General features: G+C 40.1%; 1 protein-coding gene across 1 annotated transcript in view; it reads left to right on the top strand.

The window, feature by feature from the left end:
• LOC136678381 (adhesion G-protein coupled receptor V1-like) overlaps window positions 1-22,349 on the top strand; it is a 155,781-nt gene that overhangs the window by 6,468 nt on the left and 126,964 nt on the right. The window contains exons 2-8 of the mRNA XM_066656433.1: window positions 10,249-10,436; window positions 13,352-13,501; window positions 16,322-16,417; window positions 17,604-17,708; window positions 17,879-17,992; window positions 19,281-19,846; window positions 20,801-21,071. Coding sequence (XP_066512530.1) covers window positions 10,251-10,436; window positions 13,352-13,501; window positions 16,322-16,417; window positions 17,604-17,708; window positions 17,879-17,992; window positions 19,281-19,846; window positions 20,801-21,071 — 1,488 coding nt within the window. The 5' untranslated portion in view covers window positions 10,249-10,250. The remainder of the gene's footprint in view (window positions 1-10,248; window positions 10,437-13,351; window positions 13,502-16,321; window positions 16,418-17,603; window positions 17,709-17,878; window positions 17,993-19,280; window positions 19,847-20,800; window positions 21,072-22,349) is intronic.

The raw sequence follows: 22,349 nt of genomic DNA, 5'->3' as shown, positions 1-22,349 counted from the left end.
CGAGGCAGTGAGGTGGTCTGTTCTGGGAATTAATTCCTTTAAGTAAAACTGTTTTGTCTTCTCATACCCACCCAGGGTGGGGCGGGGGGGAGTTGCAAATCCAGAATTTATACCTGACCCTGCTAAAGAGATACTACCTTCCATTCTGGTGCATTGTGTTTATTTTGCTTATCTTTTCCCTGGTTGTTATGGGATTATTAATAAAAATAATTTGTTTTAGAGACTTCCGTGTATCGTGACCAAGGCAGTTAGGTGGTCTCTTAGTGGGAGTTTGTTCTTTAGAACAAAACCCTTTGGGGGGGGGGGGTGTAAATCTGTGGAGCCTAACCTGTTTCCTCTCCTAATTTCTGTCCACAGGCCATGGGGTTATTTCTCTGAAACCTTGAAGCTTGGTTATGTGCAGTTAAATGCAGTCATCCATCTTTGAGCCTGTAGTGAAATCTCCAGTGTTCTAGAGCAAATTTTACCAATTTTGCTAAAAAGTTTGGAAGTTTTAGATTGTTTATATTTAGATTGCTTTACTTAGTCCAGGTTTAGTTCAAAATATCCTTTCTGCTGTAACACCAGCCCATAAACCATGCATTAATTGCACTGTCCAGATTGTTATCGACTCTTATTATGTTACTGAGGTGCTGTAGTGCTTAGAGTCTTAACTAAAATTGAATACATATATGGATCTTACCAAACTGGAGCTATGAATGCCACTGAACTGGAGTTATTAAAGCAGTGTTGGTTTTGGCAGCTGATTTTGTTTTAGTTTTGACTACAATGTGCGTTGGTTTTGGTCCCATTTTTATTAGTTTTAATCCAGTTTTAGTTGACGAAAACTAAAAACGATTTAGTCTATTAAGTTTTAAACGTTTAGTAAGTATTTTTAAAGTTTTTTTTTCCTATTTCAGATGTATTATTTATTACTTTTTCCATAAGCTTTTGCTTAAAATTGTTGCATTTAAAAACACATTACTCTTCAAAATTATAGAATATGGCTATTTTATTTGTTCAAATGCATTTTGCAATTACTTAATATTAAATTTTTAAGCTTAAAGTGCACAGCAGAAGGCACTTGCAAACCAAGACAACTCCAAGAGTTTCAACTCTGTGAAGGTAAGGCCCTCCCAGATGCTGGAAGAATTGTTTGTTTGGAAGTCGACTCCTCTTTGTTGATTTCTTTTGCCTTGACAACTACAAACATGCAGATCATTTACCTGTTGGTATTTCCTTGTGAATTAGACAATCTTATGGTGTTTTTTTTAGTTGGAAGTAAAATCACTGCACATTTTATGTTTATATTTTTAGCATAACAGCTAAAACAAGCTTACAGCTGCCTACGGGTGTTGCAGGTGTTGACTAACTTCTCAGCTCAGGTAAAAGCTAATTTGTGTGATGCCCATGCTAAAGCCATGTGTTCCAGTGTGCTACAGGTTGCCCACACTACTTCCTTTGATTATCTCTGGCTGTGTCCCCTTTCAACTGTTTCATATGCCGTCTGTTTTTTGCTCTCCATCCTTTCTTTAGAGCTCTTTCTTCATCCCACCACCAGCAAGGTTCCTTGACATTGTGTTTCGTCATGGTGAAAGAATTTCTGAAGAGGTGGGAATTGAACTGAATCTGGGATCATGCAAAGACCTCCACTGACCGATGAATGCTGAATCTAGTGGCGCTGCTTCTTCTAACAAAAGCTAACAATGCCGAGATAGCGGACGTCTATATCTATTGAAAGGGAAAGCCAGCGACAGCGCTTAGTCAAACTGAACTACAAAACGGGTCAGGGCTTTTCAAAAAGAAGCAGTGAAGGAGAGTTCTCCTTAATTCCTCGTTTATGGAGGGGTTATCCATGCCTGATTCTTGAGTCAGTTGAGTGAGCTCAGGGATTTTTTTTTTTTCCCTCCCCAGTCCTCAATCCAGCCATCTGTCCCAGGCCTGCCAAACTCGGCAGATTGAAGAGGCCAGGACAGGAATTTCCCACATCTCTCCTCTGCTAAAAGGGTCTTGGAGGGGGACGGAGTGAGAGAAAGAGACCTATCTGTCTGAATGGGGGGTTTGATTTGGGCTGCTAGGAGGCTGGAGTTCTTGCGTTAGAAAAAAAGAAGAAAGAAGGAGTCGGGGGTGGGTTAGAGAAAAGCGAGAAAAAACAATGTTGCGAGAAAAGAAAGAGCACAACAGCGAGCCTTGGGAAGAAGAAGAAAAAAAAGTCCATGCATGTGTTTTGTGCATTGGTCAGTGAATCGAGGGTCTGCTTTTACGCCTCTCTCGCTCTCTCTTGCTCTCTCTCGCTCTCTCTCGCTTCTGCAAAGAAAGGCAGCTGCAAAGAAAGGCAATTAGCATTTCAGCCAGGCTCTACTGGCTATATCTGATGAAGTAATAAGCTTTATAATTTGCGTTTTTTTCCCCCCTTTTTTTTTCTGTGCTCCAGGCCGCCATTTGAGAGGCCTTGTTTAATCCTATGAAAGTACGTTTTCTTCTGCTTTTCTGACATTGTTCACCACAATAGCTAATCAGTCATGGAGCTCCATGGCCCCCAGGAGCATTTGCGATGTGAAATTCAATGGGAGCCACCCCCCCCCCCCCTCTGCTCTCCCTCCACAAATTGAGAGCAAAGTAAAGTCATTGTGTTTTTTTGGGAACAAGGATGTGAGATGCCACTGGCACAGGCCGAATTGGGCAGAGAGCAAGGCAGGGACAGTAGCTTCAAAATATTTTCTTCCTCTGGTCTCTTTGCTCTTTAGCCAAGCCAGACTTGATTGGCACTCAGTTCTTACAGAGGAGGTGAGCACTGGGTCGAAAACTACCACAAAACAATACAAGACTCAGTTGTTCGTGCATTTCTGGGAGAGGACTCCTCCTTTTTCTTCTTGTTTCTTGTTTATTTTCTCCCTCCTTTCTGCCCCTCAAATGGAATGGCATCTGCTCCCACTCCAACTTCTCCGCATCCTTCTTTTTTAAAAACACACAGACGCACACACACTCACAAACACTTTTTTATTTCACCCATGCTCTAATTCTAGGTTCACTATGTCTTCCAAAAATAAGGATGTTTTGGGCAGTGCTTGCCAAATTAGTGTCTAACTGAGGTTACACAAAAATCTCCTCCAGTTTAATGATGTATCCTTTCGCCATAGTCACTTATTAAATATCTTAATTTCTCCAACCGCTAGATGTCCAGGACAGAGGCTTGCCTAAAAATACTTTAGAAGCAACATGAGTGGTAATTATTGGCTTCTGAGTCCTCCATATATGGCGACTGTGAAGGTTCCCAGAGTCGCCCCCTGAAAGAGGCTGGTTACTGAGGCAACAGAGCATGTCATGAGAGGAAATGAAAGCGTCTCACTCATATTCAGTGTACAATGGTTAGACAGCAAGTGTGTTTGAATAGCTTTTTTTTTTATTGGAAAATATCATCTTTGTGTCTCAGAGATGGTATGGCATGCTACATAGGGATTCACAAGCTGTATTCCACCCTTAATCTGAGCAGTATAATGCACACAGATATTTCTTAATAATGATTTGTATTTCTGTATCAGTCTCCTGTGTTAGTTCCCAAGGTCTTTCTGTTGTTCCACGTCCTGAATCTCAGAAGGGAAGGTTCAGCAAAGCCCCAGGAAGCCAGTGACCTCAGTAGCCCTGTCTTTGTCATGCTTACCACCCTTGGTTATGTGAGTCTGTTTATCTCTCATCAATTGCTAATCAATGTGATGCAAGAGCCAGGATGTGTTCACATGGTGTCCAGCCACATTGGGATCGGTGGAAGAGTGTTCGGTGGATGAGTCATGAAGGATCAGCGTTATCCAGCATGACCTTGAAAGACCATTTGTAAGAGGTTTTCTCTTAAGCCAAACACTATGCATCAATATGGTTTCACTATGGATATTTAAGCATTGCTAAGTTATCCATTGCTTTTTACGTATTATTTTTGAAAAGAGTAACTGTGAAAGATTCTGCCTATTTATTAACTCAGGAGAGTAGCCATTCACTAAGGATACCTAAACATCATTAATATCAATCTGTTTTCTCTCTAATGAGCACCTAATCAAAATATCAAGACTCAGCGTAGTGTGGGCACAATGCTAGGTAGCAGATCTGGACAGTTTGCATTCTGAAGCATATGTTCATATCCAAGGCCTGAGATACTGAGATGGTGGGATCAACTAAATGAAAAAAAAAAATGGCCCTTAAAGGTGATGTTTTAATCCAATACATTTTTTTATAAATTTCATAGAATGTTTCCTCAATATTTGCTAGTCAGTTCTGTTTGCACTCTGGAAAAAGTCAGCTGTTTATATGCAGCACTGGCTCAGTATACAGGGGAAAAAATAAATGGCTCTGTCCAAAATTGCCCATACAATTAATACGACACTGAACAAAAAGAAGCCAAATGTAAATGCTGAAAAAATACTGTTTCAGTGACCAAATGACAATCACCTACCAAATGTTGGAGAGACCTCGGGACATTGAAAAGCATGAAACGAGTTCTAGCTGCTGTTTCTGCTCCATTGGTGGGTAATATTCACTTATTTTTGCTGTTTCAGATGCATTACTTAACATTAGGTGGAACTAATTCCAACAGCTAACGTTCCATGGAAGTAAACACATACCTTATGTGCTATTAAACTAAACAACTAGAGTTACTAATGGGTCTCTCTGGTAATTTAAACAGTGAATAAAAAAAGTTAATCTTCAGCTATGAAGGTATGGTTTTGGCTTGATAAACATACCATTTCACCTTAAAAGATGCAGTTTCTATATGAACACAAATTGTTGCTTTTCAAGCTTTGAAAGTTGAATACGGAATGACATTTGTGGACTTAGAGCAGCACTAGGTAGTATTACTTCCAACTTAAATTCATTGAGATTCTCTGATAAGATGTAGTATGGAGAATAGAGCCTCTGCTGTAAAAGTGAAATAGACTCTGCAACTGTAGGGGGCACACATGAGCAGAAATACCACATCTTATGTTTTTTGTTTGTTTGTTTTCTTTTTTAAGTGAATATCTGTTGTAATATTAAGTGGGTCATTTAATTTCTCTTTTTTTTTGTAAAATATTCTTACTCATAAGGAATCATTGGATTCCCATTATTCTCAAGCAATGCATTTATCCCCGTATGGATATCTAAGCATTATGCATTTTCACTCTGCGGCTTGGTTTGTCAGCTTGACCATTATAGGCTGTTTTTCTCTTGTATAGTGGACCAACTACATGTAGACCAACCAAACAGTCTGTAAAGTTTGGCGTGGTTTTCTCGATGTGAGAGAAAAATAGTGGACACTGGTCACCGCAGTTGGGCAAGTCTCTCAACAGTTTATAGGTTTTTACAAAGTTCACTTCCACAGGCACTTTACGTGCTGTGATCTGCGTCAACGCCTGCTGCCAAACCTTACCACAGCCTCATCAGACAGATCTTTACAGAAGTAGGGATTAGGACAAGCCTGTAATTTGCATTTTGTGAGACACTATCATTAAATCACATTCACAGCATGGTGTGACTAAAATACTGTTATTCTTTATGGCATTAGTTCATGTAAACGGTAGGATAATTGCTGCTTGAGAAAGTTTAAAATCCTTCCACTTGCGATATCCTGTTGCTTTGGTCGTTTGTTCAGTGGGATGTCAGAAAGCTTCTTCTTACATCACTGTAAACACGTACATTCAGAATTCAGGTAGTGTAAACTTGCTTCTCTCCCTTACAAACACACACACACACAAACTCTTCCTGAAGTCAGGAGCGTTGTCTTGCAACATACACACTCATGGTGGCTCAGCACTGGCTGTGAAGTCTTTCTAATTGAATAATTGATGCCAAGACTACGGATCTTCCAGCTCCAGCAGGGGTAACCTAAGAGGCTACATAGCAAACTCGTAACCATACACTCCGACACATCTCTGGCCGGCCGATCCAGTGTAATTGCTCAAGTCTCGGTTACGCTACGGCCATTTGAACCTGCTGCCAAGTCACCCAAGAGGGTCGTGAGGTCAAGGCCTTAGCAGACTCCTTTCCTCTGAGTATCAGGGTGGCCACGTTTTTATAGCTAGTAAATTCAGCCCCTCTAAAGCTGCCCAGAGTACTGTGTTTCCCCCCTCAAACTTTGATCTGCTAATCCTTTGAATTAAGCAGCTTAATCACCATCAACAATAAAGTGCTGCAGCCATTGTAATCAAGTTTCCTGGCATGGGCATACAGGCGTTTTTATTAGGGGCGGTAATTCCAGAGCGCCGCTACTGAACAAAAACGAAGATATAAATCTTCAGAGGCATTCAGCCGTGGAAAGTGTAGGACGCAGAGTGAGCACAATCCGAGTGTCTGCACATGTGTGGTGGCAGTCAAGAGAAAGTGAAAGACACGGCATACAATGATGGGTAGATCACTTTTGAGCCTTTATTTTGGCTTAGTAGTTTGGCAAAAAAAAAAAAAAAAAAAAGGACAGTTTATAGCTTGAGGTCTTCATACACCAATAACAATTAATTTGTGCACTATTTTCATGTAAATATCTTAATCCTGTATCCAGTTAAACAATAACACTATGATATAGTAATAATAATAATAATATGTTGTTGTTGTGGGGTTTTTTTGTTTGCTTTTTTTTCCCTTTTTATTTATTATATTTTATTTTATTTCTTCATTTATTTTATCCTGGATGACAAAATAGTAGTCCCTCTCTTTAGCACGGTATTGTACTTTTGTCCATTTTTATAGATAATAGTATCACCACAAGAAAGTACAACAGCATTTACATTTTGTAAAATTGTGCAAATGAACCATGGCCTCATTGTCTTATCCGTTTCTCGAAATGTTCAGTGACGATTGGAATTTTCACAGTTTGAGACCCACCAATTAGAGTACAGTAAACAGCTCACACCACCTGCCCTCTTCTTTTGAGGAACAGACACTATTTTGACCTCACTTGTTGGCAAAACCAACTCGGTTCATTTGGTCGTTGACACAAAGACATCTCCTCAATAGACGGCAGTGGCTCAGTCTAAGAGCCAGGCCGCAGGTTCTTGGCTGCTCCGTGGCCGCCTGGTCACTGATAAAGCGCTTGATGTTACGCTGGTCAGTGTGTCCTGCGGTGGTCTGGCAGAAGCTAAGGAGATCCTTGCAGGGTCTTTCTTTATCAGTGTCATGAGGCTTTGCAGAAGCTGTCACAGTGACCTCTCTGATGAATGATGGCCCACATAGCCTCTGTACGATCTCAGAACTTCAAGGGTCGCCAATAGAGGAATGATCAGGAAAGGCACCGGACTGATTTCACATGATGTGAATATGAGACATGAGACTTGATGACTGCTTACCACTGAGAACCGTTGTTTTCTGTTCCCTTTGTTGTTGTTTTTTTTTTAATCTCACTGAGCAGACTGTTCAATAGACACCGCCGTTTGCATGCCTAAATTCAGATGTAGGTGTAGGCGTCTACACTCCTCTTGGCTGACTGGCTTGACTGTGCGTCATTATAGAAAACAGGACTGAAACACTTTTTAAAAGTACACAAGGTAAAGTTTGGTATTTTTGCTCTTGAGCTCCCCCAAGAGTTGCAGAGTGTAATTCACTTTTATAGCACTGCCCTGAAATCGGGAGGGAGGGGGAGGGGGGTGATAGTTTCCTGCCTGCCCACAGAAGTTACGTAGTGCAGGTTCTGCATTGCTGCATTGTTGAGTTTACAAGTCAGTGAAGTATCACAATGATTAAGAAGCTGTGATTGTAAAATGCTGTAGGTTGTATCAGCAGACATATGTAAATATAGTGATTCGTTTCTGTGACCTCACAAATAGAGTTCATTTTAAACGGCTACTTTTGCAGTATGCTTTCATACGTGGAAACATTCACATTAGACGCATAAGTGATCCTATTTAGATCATTAATCATAAGCAGGGATCCTAGCTTTCACACTACTCAGAATTACTGAGCACAGTGTAGAACATAGCGCCTCTAAAACCTTTGTCTTGTCGTTATTAGAGCTTTAATACAGACATGAGATTAGGTTTCCACTGGACTGAGTAATGGTTATTCTGTTACTGAGATGGCAGGATTATTAGACGGCGGTGTACAGTGAGGCTGTTGAAAAGTAATCTAGAACAAAGTGATGGTGCTGTATAGGAGTTTTCCATCTGTGTAATGTGTATTAGGGTGAGGAAGTTCCCAGCTCTAGGGGAGATTCACAGCTGAATAGCAGGCTTTTTCCCTCCACTGTCTGAGCTTTGTCCCCTCTCCGCATGGTCCGGCCAGCCGGCGGTCACTAATCCTGTTTTGATAGCTTTCACAACACCCCCTCAGTCCTGATCTGCCCTGCCTGCATCTCGTCATCAAAACACATACACATATACACACATTGGGGCTGGGGCTTCACAACATAAACAGTGGGAAGTTGTGTGTGTGTGTGTGTGTGTGTGTGTGTGTGTGTGTGTGTGTGTGTGTGTGTGTGTGTGTGTGTGTATGTATGAATGTTATGTATGTGTGTGTATGTATGAATGTTATGTATGTGTGTGTATGTATGTGTGTGTATGTATGTGTGTGTATGTACATCCACATCATACTGTGATAAAATATCACTAAATCCTCTCCATGCTTACATTTGCAATTCTTCTTTCCCTTTTACAATAAATATCTTCCACTGGTCCTGAGCTCAGCCTAACTCTGCAGAAAGGAACTCTACACTAATCTGGCCTGGCACCTTGATTGATGAAATCCCCTCTGCTCCAAACACCCTCACTGCCCAAAATAACCCCAAATGATCTACCAGCAATGGAACATATGAAGAAGTGGATCTTTCCAAGCTCAAACTTTCCTAAGCAATCTCCCTTCTGCCGAAAAAAAAAATAATAATTAAGAAAGAAAACAAAATGATTTCATTCCATGTATTTCTCAACCCTGTAATTTGGCGCAAATATCCACAAAAAATAGCACAAAAAAACGGCTGCATGTGGTCATTCGTACCATGCTGCACATGACCAAGGGGATGTCCGCAGATCAGCAACAGCTCTCTCACATGTTGTTTGTTTTGTTAGCCATGACAACTGCTCTCGGGCCACTTCATGTCCGACAGCGAGACAGCGAGAACGAGAGAGTGTGACAGAGAGAGAGAGAAAAGGAGAGGGAGGTTAAACAAACAATAAACACACTCACAGGCTCATCAGTGAGCTTTCAGCATCCTTTTCTCATAAGGGACATATGCAGTAAACATGCTGACTTTTGTATACACACAGCAAATGACCCTCAAACACTTGGTCAAACTCTGTGACATCGTGCCATTTTACATTAACCCTCGAGATGAGGGTAGGTACGTGAGCTTTGCCTGACGTAAATAAGGACTACTGACGTGCAGACTGACCAATTAAATGTTTACAGAGAAGGTTATCGACCAATAACGGTAGCTCTACAGTCAGACCGTCCAATCAGAAGATTTTAGGCTACTTTACCACGCCCCCTTCTCACTCAAGTGAACCAATCGGAGTAGGGGAAAGCGGGACTAGTTTGTGAACGAAACGCTTCTCGAAGTTCTATGTAAGCTCTAGAAAAACAAAATCCCGGACTTTTGTGAAATTCCACCTGGACATCCCGGACATTGTTTTTTTAAAATAATTCCATTAACTGTCCTCCTTAAAGCTGTTGATTATCGATGTGCTTTTGGCATGATTAAATTTATTCTTTTTTGGGTTAAACAAATACTTGATGACTGAACATTTGCATCCAGAATTTATAAAAAGACACTTTTTGTTCTGAAAGAACTGTTGAAAGAACAGTTGAAAGAACTGTGTTTGGAAAATATATTTGCAGCTGGTTAAAAATAAAAATCATTTTATATAATGTAAAGGATCTTTACCAAATTAAAGTATATCTCTTTACATTATGAAGAGGTTCTCATTTACAACGTTCTTTAGAAAGAACTGTCCACTCTGACGGTCTGTAAGAATTGATTCATGGCAGTTTTTTTTTTTACCAATTTACCAATTTCTGATAAATTAATGAGAAATAATAATGATCTTTATAGAGTGTTCCTTTTTTTCAGGCTTCCAGCAATAGAAAGCATGCCCAGCTAGTTCAGTTAATACAGTACAGCTTCACTCATTTAAGCCAAATTTCAGTTTATCCTGCATGTCCAGCTCACTACTGAGAGCAGAGTTTGACAGTGTTTATATAACTCTGTGGATAATGAAAATGATCCATAAAATATCATTAACAATGACTGTGACTTAGCTCGGTTGTCCATTTGACCTTACTCACTATTGTTTCTCTGTGTATTTTTGTGTTTGTCTCCAGGAATGCCAGGGCTCCTGGCTCTAGCTGGCCTGCTCCTGGTGCTCCTGATCTCCAGTGCCAGACCTGAGTCTGCGGAGCTGAGGTTTCAGGGGCAGACGGAGTTTGTGGTGAACGAAAGCAGCAGAGCTATAGTGCGGCTGGTGGTGGAGAGAGTGGGGGACCCCATTAATGTCACTGCACTAGTGCTGGTAAGTTTTACAGAAGACGACCTTCAGATGTTCAGGAGAAGTTGTGTAGCAACTTGAGCTGAACATAGACAAAGTTCAAGTGAATCATTGATGTACTCATCAAGTGCCCATTTCTGTTTGAAAGAAATTCAGTCAGTAATGACTTCGGTTCCATAAATTTAACTGGTATAAATAACATTTATTTGTTACAATTAGAAATCTCAAGACCAAAAGCTTTAAAAATATAGTAAATTAAAATAATTAAATGTTGTCTCATAGTTAGGTTTTGGAAACTGTGGGAAAAGGTGTGGGTTTTTTTTTTTTTTTTTTGGGCTTTCCCGCCAAAGTATCTAGCTGCTGCCGAGTAAACTCTCCCATTGGTTAGGACCTCTCCAGAGCAGAGCAATAAGTGATTACTACCACAATTATAAAATGATAGTCTAATAATAGATCTAATAAAACACAGGACATGCTGTTTACTGCATTCTCAGAAAAACAATCACCGTGGTGGTAACTTTTGCTGTCACTGTGGTGGTATGTTGTGCTGATTTCAGATGCCCCATTTCATCTCCAGGACTTAGGTTTAGTTTTTATATTTAACACAGTGCTTTAATGACATCTTACAAATATTCACTCCTTCAGAAGAAGAGAATGTAATGTACCTTTAGGGACCACAACTGGACATTTAAACCACTGTTGTACCTTTTTAAAGGTACATTTACATTTACTTTAGTGAAAATATAGTGACGTACATTTTTCCTGAGAGTGTGGTGTATGTCTTGTGTTTAACCTAGATCCCAAAGTTCCAGCAGTGGACTAATAGATGGGTTTAGAAATATTTATCGTTGTAAAAGTGGATTGTTTTAGTATGTTTGATATTTTAGTCACTGCATTGCAATATCTACTGGTTAAAGATGCAGTACATGGTTTCATACTGATGGGGGAAGATAACATACGTATCTTAACTAATTCTGCTGGAACTTCAAGATTCATTTTAAGACATTTATTAAACGTATGCTCTGTACTTCACTTGCACTTTGCAAATAATGTATATGTTATGCATTATTATTATATATTATATAATATTATATAATACATAATTATTGTAGAAATTAGGTAAATGTGGTGGGTATTGATATGAATAGGGTGACCAGATCTGAGATGGTGAAAAAGAGGAGGAGGGGGGGGTTGCTACACAAAACATGGGAATTTCTTTTTTAATTCATCCAAGAACTTACATTTACATTTCGGCATTGCTTCTCGAGATGAGGGTACATGAGATTTGCCTGAAGTAAATAAGGACTACTGACGTGCAGACTGACCAATTAAATGTTTACAGAGAAGGTTATTGACCAATAACAGTAGCTCTACAGTCAGATTTTAGATACGCCCCCTTCTCACTCAAGTGAACCAATCGGAGTAAGGGAGGGCGGGACTAGTTTGTGAACGAAACGCTTCTCAAAATTTTATATAAGCTCTAGAAAAACAAAATCCCGGACTTTTGTGAAATTCCACCTGGACATTTTTTTAAGTCTAAAAAAGAACATGTCTGGGTAAAAGAGGACGTCTGGTCACCCTAGATATGATACTATTCTGTTTCAGTACCAGTACCAGAATTGGAACCAGTGATAGTGCCATCTGTACTGTTGCACTCACAAAAGCCAAAGATAAACCTTCTGAAATCTGTTTACAGATGGATCTATGAACTCTGACTGTTCAGCAGTTCTCTAGAACAACAGTAGCCTGATGTGATTTAATGCTCACAATTAGCCTCCTATTTGATGTGACATATCACACAGTATTACTGAACTGTGTTAGCCAGATGTGCAGTAACAGCAGGGTGGATCTTCACACTAGAACATCTGCTTGCTCCTTCTCCTTGCCATGCACATCTGTGCACGATTAGCAAAGCCACCCAGAGCTGGGTACGGCTAAGCAGAGAGTGCTAAGTGTCACGCTAATGTCCCAGTGTTGCTCCTTACACAAATGGCCCCCATGGAAGTGCAAAGAGAAGATCTACGACCTTTTATTTGGTGTGGCTTTTAGTGGGGGGCATCAGTGCAGTTGGTAATGATTGGCAATTGTTATCCAAAGGGGTCTGAAGAAGCGTTTAAGAAGCTTTTGAGAAATGGGGGAGGGGATGTAATGTAACAATTTCCCAAATGTAAGACTGTGTTGTTTAGAACAGAGGTGTAGATTGATTTTAAATTAATTATTGTAGAAATGTTCTGATCTAATTAGTGGGTCGTTCTTAAATATCAGCAAACATGAACAGTTCTAGAACTTTGACAGTTGTACTATCACCAAATTATAGAATCGCCTATTTATTAATGGGCCTTTCTTATTTTCATTATATTCCTCATCATAGAACTGTTGTAAAAACATCAAACATAGGATTATCAAACAATTGAAATATCTCAGTAAATAACAATATCTTATTTTTAGCCTTAAGTAAAGATCAGTTGCTCAAACAGCTTCAGGTGGAGCATGAATATTTTTACATTTACATTTATATATTAAGCTGGTAATCTTATTCAGAGTGACCTACATTTTAATCGTGTAGTAGAAATAAGGTGAATGTAGCGTTCAGTGTCTACATTCACTACATTCAGTGTCTATTCATGTAGCATGCTGTGCTTGCCCAGATGGGGATTCAAGCCCAGTGGAGGGCAGTTATTTGTAAAACAAAACTGCTACTATATGTATTTTTAATGTTAATTAATAAATGGGTTTCTTTCCCATTTATTCCCATTTATTAACATATAAACAATGTTCAAGTGTTAATCAAAAACGTTCAGATTAACATATGTAAACGTATATGTTCAAACTGGCTTGTAGATGCTTTGTGAAATGATGAATGGATCTTTTATAAAATGGGATGCGATAGTAATTAAACTGTGGGTTTTTTTCTTGTTGTTGTTGTTTTTGTGATGCAGCTGCAGGGTGAAGACACTAAAGACTTTGTGGCCACCACTGCAGCTGCTTTCCTGCTGTCTACTGAGTCCACCAAAACCATCTTCATCGCCGTGAAGGATGATGACCTGCCTGAAGCCGACGAGACCTTTATATTCTACCTTTGTCTCCAGGTATAACAAAATCAATGAGAAGAATTCCACTGTAACAAACACTAAACTCTCACTTTGTTCTAAATGATAGTGAGCATTGCATATTTTAAATCTTTGCCTGTAGAAGACAGATTAATTTATGTAGAATTAGATTATCAAGAAGAGCCCTAAATAAATAGTCCAGGGGAGCCCACTTTTTTGGCAGCAAATATAAAGAATAAAGCTCCATGAAATAGTCTATTTAGAAAGAAGATATTAAAGGGGACATATTATACCTCCTTTTTCCACAAGTGAACACAGTTCTGAGGTCTCAAGGTTTGTTCAGAACGGCCTGTTTTAGTGCATGTTTCTTTAAATGAGTATGAGCCTCCAGTTATTCCAAACACTAGAGCTCAGCTGTGAGGCCTGGGGAGCTTTGTTCTCTTTCCCTTTATTTGCCATATTACTCAATACTCTTATTTCTACATGCTTATTTGTTTTTGTCGTGCCCTGTTTAACCTTGTCTTTATGCTCGCACATAAACTTGGTCCAGTGCTGTGATTGGAAAGACTCAGACGAGGAGGTGTGAAAATCCCTAGGTGCTTGTCATTTATGTAAACCACAGCACAAAAGCAGAAGGACTCCTTGTAGCCCTTAGTTTAAGACTACATTTAAAAAATTGTATCCAGAACCAGTGATTTTTCTCATATGTCCCCTTTTAATTTTCAACTAATATTTGTCTTGATTTCAATTTGAAATATATTACTGCTGTTCAGTCTCGACTACACCAAGGCATTCTATGTACCCCTGCCATTTCCTGTTTTTAAAGCCAATGGAAATTCAGATAGCTGTGCAGACTTAAATCTGTCTATATACAAGATGATAGTAATTCATTATTTAATTGCTATGGAGATACATATACATTTTATAAACAACAGTAATCGGCCTCAACCTCTGAATGTTAAGCAGTAACATATTAAAGCACTGTTAATGCTGTTAGCTGTGGTTGTCATTGCCCTCCATGGGAGGGCTGTCTTATGAATAATTCTTTAGGTTTTCACATGTGTTGGTGTTTTTGCCCCCTCTTCTTTATTTCAGACCACCCCCCTCATACCCAGAGTTAGGGCACCACAGAGCGTTCTTATGCTCTTTTCCTCTACAGAAGAATTCTGAAACACTTGCTCGAGTGTGATCTTGAGGTTTTTTTTTTCAGCTCCAGCCAAAGGCCTCATAAGCCCTGCCATGGCCTTTGATGTCTTCTGTAGACCTTTTCTCAGGCTTAGGCAACAGCAAGAGGGCATTAAGAGTCACCTTTGTTGGTAAAAAGCCATTGTGACAAGCACAAACTCTGCTGCCCTTTAGATTAAAGAGAAATTCTGCACAGCGAGTCACTATAAGAGATGCTCTGTAGTGGAACTAAGCTGTAGAAGGTAAAAAAAAAAAATCTAATGTGCCATTGACCGATCACTGGTGGCTACCTCTACCAAGTAGTTTCTTTAATGCTGTATATGTTGAATAATTGGTGAAATCCAATGCTTGTATGTACACCCATTGTTCAAACAGATGTTTAATTGGAATATTCTCAGTAGAGAAGCATGGAATAGCTGTAAATGAGTTTACGGTTACCGTGGTCAGTGCCATGAGGGCTATAAATCCTTCCAGCATTGGACATATGGAGCTTTTTAACTACTTCCTCTGGCAGGATGGAGCTCCATCCAATACCTGTGGGGTGTGTTGGAGTGGCACTTTGTGAATGAATCATTCAAAATGAGTACCTGACAGTACCTTGGCTGAACACCTTCAGATCCACACAGCAATGTTCCTGGTTTTATTGTAAAGTATCCTCAGTAAAGTAGGAACTGTTACTGCAGGAAAAGTGGACAAACAACCAGAGAAATGCTTGATGAGCCAGTGTCCACCATCTTTTGACTTTGTAGAGTACATAAGGCATTAGTAACAGGCAACTTGAGGCCTAATTTTTGCAGTACAGTTTCTTATATATTTAGCTTAAATATAAGGCGTAAACCTGTGGCATTAAACACGACCAGTTTAATTAGCTATACGTGGTATCACGGACCAATTTGCTCATTTGAATTTTAGCCAAACTATGCCATTAAAGAAGCAAAGCACATTTTGGTTCCCCGTGGTTCCTTATGGCTCTTTGTTATGAAATGTAGTTTGCGATGTAAAGAAAAGTATTCCACTGTTTACTCAAAGAGCCACATGAGTCTTGGAGGAGGCCCATGGTCGCCATGGTGCCATCAGCTGCTGTCAGGGTGTGATTAATGGTGTTAGGTCTCAGATTCTTGGTCAGCTTCTCGGCTGTTGACAAATGAGCCTCGAACTGGCACAGAGAGGACAGAGGAGAGGCACTTAAACGGGCAAAGGTCCACTGGCACCATGAGCTCCTGCTGATGCTCCAGACATGGTGCTCAGATGTACTGTTCAGAGGTGATGTGGCCCAGAACGTTATCTGACAGCTCCGTACTGGCTTCCATCAATCATTTCATTCATTAATTTAACAAAAATCCTGAACCTTTAGTGCAGGCTTCCAGCTGATTCTTTAAATGAATTAGACTGCTCATTGATTGCAATGACAAGCATTATTTTAATAGCGAGTTGCCTACTCTTTTTGTTATATATTATTTATTTCAGTGCACCTTGTAAAAACCAACAATAAAGACAAACAAATAAATAAATACAATTTTGAGAAGTTCCAATGCTTAAAAACTTACACTTTCACGTCTGCAGCCAAATCCATTTAGTGACAATATTTTAGATGCCTAAAACATGTTTCAGTTCCATTGCTCAGTTGGGTTGACTGCTGGATCTTCAAAAAGGGATTCACTCTTTTGATTTCAGAGCTCCTCGAATGGTGTGATTGTTGGGACTCCAAACACAGCTACTATCACCATCCTTTCCAATGACAATGCCTTTGGAATCATTTCCTTCAACTCAGTAAGTTAAAGATTAGTATCCTTTAAGTACATTTGTAGCAATTAATTCTAATAATGAGCACATAATTCTATTAAAGAGCACTCTCAGCATTTGTAAAAACATGACATCTCAACTAGTGCAACTGCCAGGGTATCCTTTTTGTAATGGTCACATTCACTTTTGAGCCTAAATCACCTTCATCGCCAACAGATTTTCAGTGTGTTATTCAGTGTATGCTGTAAAAACTATCAAAACCTTTTGTAGGAACAGTAAAATCCAACATATTTAAATAATGGAGACAAATTGTCCTGAAACTTTTGACTGGCAGTATATGTACACTGTGTAGGGCTGAAGGCAAATTAAACACTACAGCTGTGGAAGAAACTACAGGCTCAGGGACACAGCTGAGTTACCACAGTGACGGCTGACCAGAGTTATTTTGGCATGTTTATTGAAGAACAATTAAACTAAAAAGGGAGGGGCCGGTGAGGGAGGAAATGAGGCTGGTGGGATGGTAGAGGGGGTGGAATGCCTCTGCCGAGGGGTCACTCAGGTGGGAATCAAGTGTTGCCAGGGTGAGTAAAAATACACACATGAGCACTTTACTGAACGGATTAACTTGTCAATGGAAGTTTGGATGTTGTCATGGGAACAAGCCACCCCACCTAAGGTTCATGAGCCCCCCTAAACATTTAATCAAGGTCTAGCTACAATTTATCAATTTACTGACAAGGAAATGTTTATATACTGTCTCAAAGCACACTGTAAATGATTATGGTCACATTTTTATACGGTGTAGCTTAAAATCTCTGGAGAAACACTTGATCGTCAGCAGTGACAGGGTTAAGTGTTAGAGTTAGTGTTCAGTTTTTAGAATTAGAATCAAAGATAGGGTTATGGTTGGGATTTGGATTTTAGATTAAGGTTAGTGTCACAGTGAAAGTTAAATAAATAGATAAATACATTTTTAAAACATTTTAATTATAGTATTATATTGTGCTCATTTTTCATGGTCCAGTTTTTTATTGCTGTACATCTGTCTAATGGTCACCTGAAATGTAGATGAAACCATTATCAATATTGACTAAAATCACTGTACCTACAATATACCTACTATACTATATACTATATCTACTGGGGAGTGTACCACCTACAGTGACTCATGATAAGTTTAGAGTAGTGACTGCTGCAATTTGTGTTTCCTCAGACCAGCCTGATCACTGTGGAGGAGCTGAAGGGCAGGAGCCAGTATGTGCCTCTAACTCTCATCAGAGAGAAAGGAACTTATGGAAGTGTAACTGTGAATTTTGAGGTGAGCACCACAGATTTAATCTCACGCTTTAGTTTTCAAAATGTGTAAAATATTTGCAGGTTTATAATGTGGATTTGGTCCTTGAGGGCCTAGTGGTGTTTGAATAGGTCAAATTATTTATTTCTGTTCTCATACATTCCAGTAATAAGGGGAATATTTTGAACTAACAGATATTTGGAGAGCCAAACCCAGCAAGTGAAGATTTGAGTCCGGACAGAGGAAACATCACTATTCCACCTGGCCGAGCAGTGGTGGTCTTCAGTATACTCATACAGGATGATAAGGTACATATAAACTCTAAATGACATGATTAATATAAAACATGTTGGAGTACGAACACAGGTTTGAAAACTGATTTTACACCATTTCTAACGCTGCAGAACAACTACACTTTTACAGCTTCATGTAAGAATTGTGACGGACATAAGTCTGGAAAATGAAACAGTGGCAACAGAAGAACGTTTTTCATTCGGATGCAGTTTATCAGCAACTAACTCACCTTTAATACACTTCAGCATTTTTAGTGTTAGAGAATGTACCAAATTCACCTTTGTTTACTGACATTTAACAAATGCTGGAAGTGATGCATATATTATTGTATCTTGCAATGGAATATCTTTTGCAAGCCAATAATATCTGCATTTATTTTTGAATAAATGTGTTTTGGGTGGCATGATGGTGTAGCAGGTAGTGTTACAGTCACACAGCTCCAGGGACTTGGAGGTTGTGGGTTCAAGTCCAACTCCGGGTGACTGTCTGTGAGGAGTTTGATGTGTTCTCTCCGTGTCCACATGGACACCCCCTCTGGGTGCTCCGCTTTCCTCCCATGGTCCAAAAACACATGTTGGTAGGTGGATTGGCTACTCAAATGTGGCAATAGGTGTGAGTATGTGAGTGAATGTGAGTGTGTGTCACTCTGCGAAAGACTGGTGCCCCCTCCAGGGTGTATTCTTGCCTTGCAGCCAGTGATTCCGGGTAGGAGCCGGAACCACCGCGACCCTCTACTGGATAAGAGGTTTCAGACAATTAATAAAAAAATGAATAGATGTGTTTTGACTAGACTGAAGGCCTAGATGTTTCACATTTTCCACTGCATTTCTGTGCTAAATATTGTATACTGAATATTGTACTGATAGAATTTTGCTTTAAGTTAAAAAAAAGTGATAACCTGCATTACAATTGCAAAAAAAAGAAACGACTCGAGTTACAAATGATCTTCTGTGGTAATTATTAACTATTAATAAATTATTAAACTATTAATAAAATCTTACAAATTGAACTTCAGCCACCTACAAATAAGTCTTTTATTTCCTCAAACATACCCTTCCCCCTTAAAAGACACAGAGCTTCTGAACGTATACAAACCAGAGAGAACTGCATTTCCCCACAGTGGTAGTTGTTCTCTTTCAAAAAAAAAAAAACATTTAAAAAACAGTTGACACAGCCAAGATCTTTGTCATTGGTTGCTTATTAGAAGTTAATTTAACAATTCAAAGAGTAAATATTTTCTAATTAAATCATAAGACATAACAGCTTTACAATGATAGTTATGAAAATGTTTCTTCTTCCCAGGTTCCAGAAGATGATGAGATCTTCACTGTGCAATTGACAGGAGTGGTTGGAGGAGCGTTACTGGACCCCAACAGGACCAGTGTGCAGATTAAAATCTCTCGTAACGATGCCCCTGTGCACTTCACTCAGCCCTCGTTAGTTGTGCTCGAAAGTGCTGGGGTCATAAATCTGACTGTTACTCGAGGCAGAACTGATGATGGACTCCTCATTGGCTCCGATGACAAAGAAGTGTCTGTCAATTATGCCGTGCTCACTGGGACTGGATCGGCCAGTGCCACCCTGTCAGAGGACTTTGTGGACCCCCAGGCTAGAAGGCTGGTGGTTTTTCCTCCGGGGGTTCACGAAACAGTGCTACGCTTTAACATCATTGATGATACTGTTCCGGAAATTGCAGAATCCTTTCAAGTGGTTCTTCTTGAAGATACTCTATTGGGTGATGCAGTTCTAGTGTCTCCTAGCCTTGTGCAGGTGACCATCGAGCCTAATGACAAACCCTATGGGGTGCTGTCAATCAGCACTGTATCTCAGATGCAGCCAGTTGTAATTAATGAAGACACACACACAAGGTGAGTGGAATTTGGATTGTAACAGGAGTCATAGGCTGTTATATATCTGTACTGCTGTTTATCTAACACCGATGCCCCCTTTATTACGAATGTCTGTTAGCCAAGATATGTTGATGTGTTGGTCTCTTGGCTGTAAAGGATTACATCTAATACATAATGGTAATTCGTACAGCGATTGACACAGGGACACAACAGGTATTGCCACTGTCACACAACTCTATGGTCCTGGGTTTGTTGGTTCGAGTCCAGCCTCAGGCAACAGTCTGTGAGGACTGTTTGGCTTGTTTCCCCTATGTCTGTGTTGGTTTCTTCCAGGTGCTCCTGTTTACACCCACAGTCCAAAACACACATTGGTAGGTGAACTGGTTACTCAAAACTGTCCATAGCTGTGGGCCAATGTGTGTGTGTGTTTGTGTGGTGCCCTGTGATGGGCCGCTTATCCAGTTCTACATGGAATCACTGAGCGCAAGGTGGTAACACACCTTGGAGGGGGGTGCCAGTCCTTTTTATTGTCCATTGCAATGTTCATGTCTTCTAAGCCAAGAGTAATGATTTATGCACATTGTCTGCACAACACTATTGGTGGGATTTGGCGTCTGATACACTGTAGCTGTATTAGCCTTGTAGCACCAGTTCAAAACGAAAGAACAAAGATTTGGATGGAAAATTGTGCTGCAATATGTATTTGTGTAAATGAGGATTGTTTTGCAGAAGGATATTTTTAATAGGCAATAATAATGATAAAAATAAGTGGTGGTGCAGAGTACAGCACATGTTCAGTAAATTGGTGCCAAACCTCACACCAGTTTACTGTGAAGTAGCCTTGGCTATAAGATAGCCATGACCTAAAAGTTAGAGAAATAACTGGAAATGATGGAAGTGACAGAACAGTCCCCCCCACATTTTTTCCCCACATTTTATTTATGTAAAAGAAGCCTTCTTTTTCTTTTCTAGGTTTGAGGGCATCACTGTTGTGAGAAATGGAGGAACTCATGGTGTTGTCTCAGTGAACTGGACTATAACACGGAACTCCACAGATCGGACCCCTGTGACCAGTGACCTGCTCCCAGCTTCTGGAACTCTGAGGTTCGCCGAGGGGCAGATGACTGCCACCCTGCCTTTAAATATCACTCAGGATAATCTTCCTGAAGAGGCAGAGGCTTTCCTACTTAGACTCATGCCTGCCTCTGTCCTGGGAGGAGCTGAAGTGGGCGAACCCATGGAGGTCAGTGACACTATTCATGAGATCTAGGATCAGGTTGAAATTTCAATGGTCTAGGCTGAACTGAAACTGCTTGTGATGGATGAGCTTTAATTGTTTGTTCACTGCATTCTTTTTTGGATGTAAATAGACTAAGGTGGCAAGACTTACTTGCAAGACTGGACCAGCTTTACAGACTAGTGCCAAAATGTGACAAAACCGACTCGGTCTACAACTTTGGTTGGACCAAGTGTGGCCCTCAGTATATCTGCCTATGAAGCCTATTCACCTTATTCTGCCATGCCCCTGTTTAACAGTTTCTTCCAAGATTTTCTGGTAATTTGGTGAAGTACAGAGGCATATGTGTGGACTTAAGGTGTATTGTGTGTTTTTAAATAAAGAAGGTGAGTAAATAACGTCATGATTAATGATGTAATTTCCTGTTTTGAAGATAACATTAGCCTTGACTTGTGACATATTTAACACTAGACGTGGCTGGGTGTTTATTTGACCATTGGGATTTAATTGACTAGCTTTACCCTGAGCGGTGTATTGGTTTTGGGATAGCAATCAGCGTGGCGCTTGGAGTGAAACCAAACCAAGATGGCTCCTTGCTTGCTGTCATGGATAATAAGGTTAATAGAAGTTCAGCCACAGTTCAGATGCCTTCTGAATGAGACACAATACATGGCAGGCAAAAACGAGAAAAAAAAAGGCATTTGCATATATGAGTCCTTGCAGACGCATTTCTAAGATTGACATTATGAGGTTGGAAAATTGGACATGTTTATGTACATAAAACCAGACCAGTTTTAAAATGGACATCAGGGGGAAAATATTAGAAAATAATAGGATTTTCTTTTGTATTTTGTCAGTGATAAATTCGAACGTGAAGAGCCTTAAAGTGTAAAACCCTCAGTATTTCCCTGTTTCACTTCATCATACAGCACTCATCCCAGGCTATATTTCTGCTTAATTTTGGGTGGGAACAGGAAGTCATGTCTGACAGTTCATCCCTGGATCACTCGGAGAAGTCTGTGTGGAATGTCTGGACATTCCCAGCAGACCCTGGATCAGTTTCTCTTTGGTTCCTTCGTAACAGAACGGTGGAAAACTGTTTTCTGTTCAGAATTCATCCCTGCAGGCCATCTGGATCCCAGGCTCTGTCGGCAGGAGGATGTGGTCTGAACAGAACCTTTTGGCTCAGCGACGTCTGCGCACTGCTGGTCGCATTATGTGTCACCTGGGTGTTCCCTTCATGTGGTCCTAGTGGAAAATCAAGCTACCAGAATAGTGCGAGCG

This window comes from Hoplias malabaricus, chromosome Y (genome assembly GCF_029633855.1).
Source record: "Hoplias malabaricus isolate fHopMal1 chromosome Y, fHopMal1.hap1, whole genome shotgun sequence".
NCBI lineage: Eukaryota > Metazoa > Chordata > Actinopteri > Characiformes > Erythrinidae > Hoplias > Hoplias malabaricus.
The sequence above is the reverse complement of the archived record's forward strand: the minus strand, read 5'-3'. Positions and strand labels throughout refer to the sequence as shown.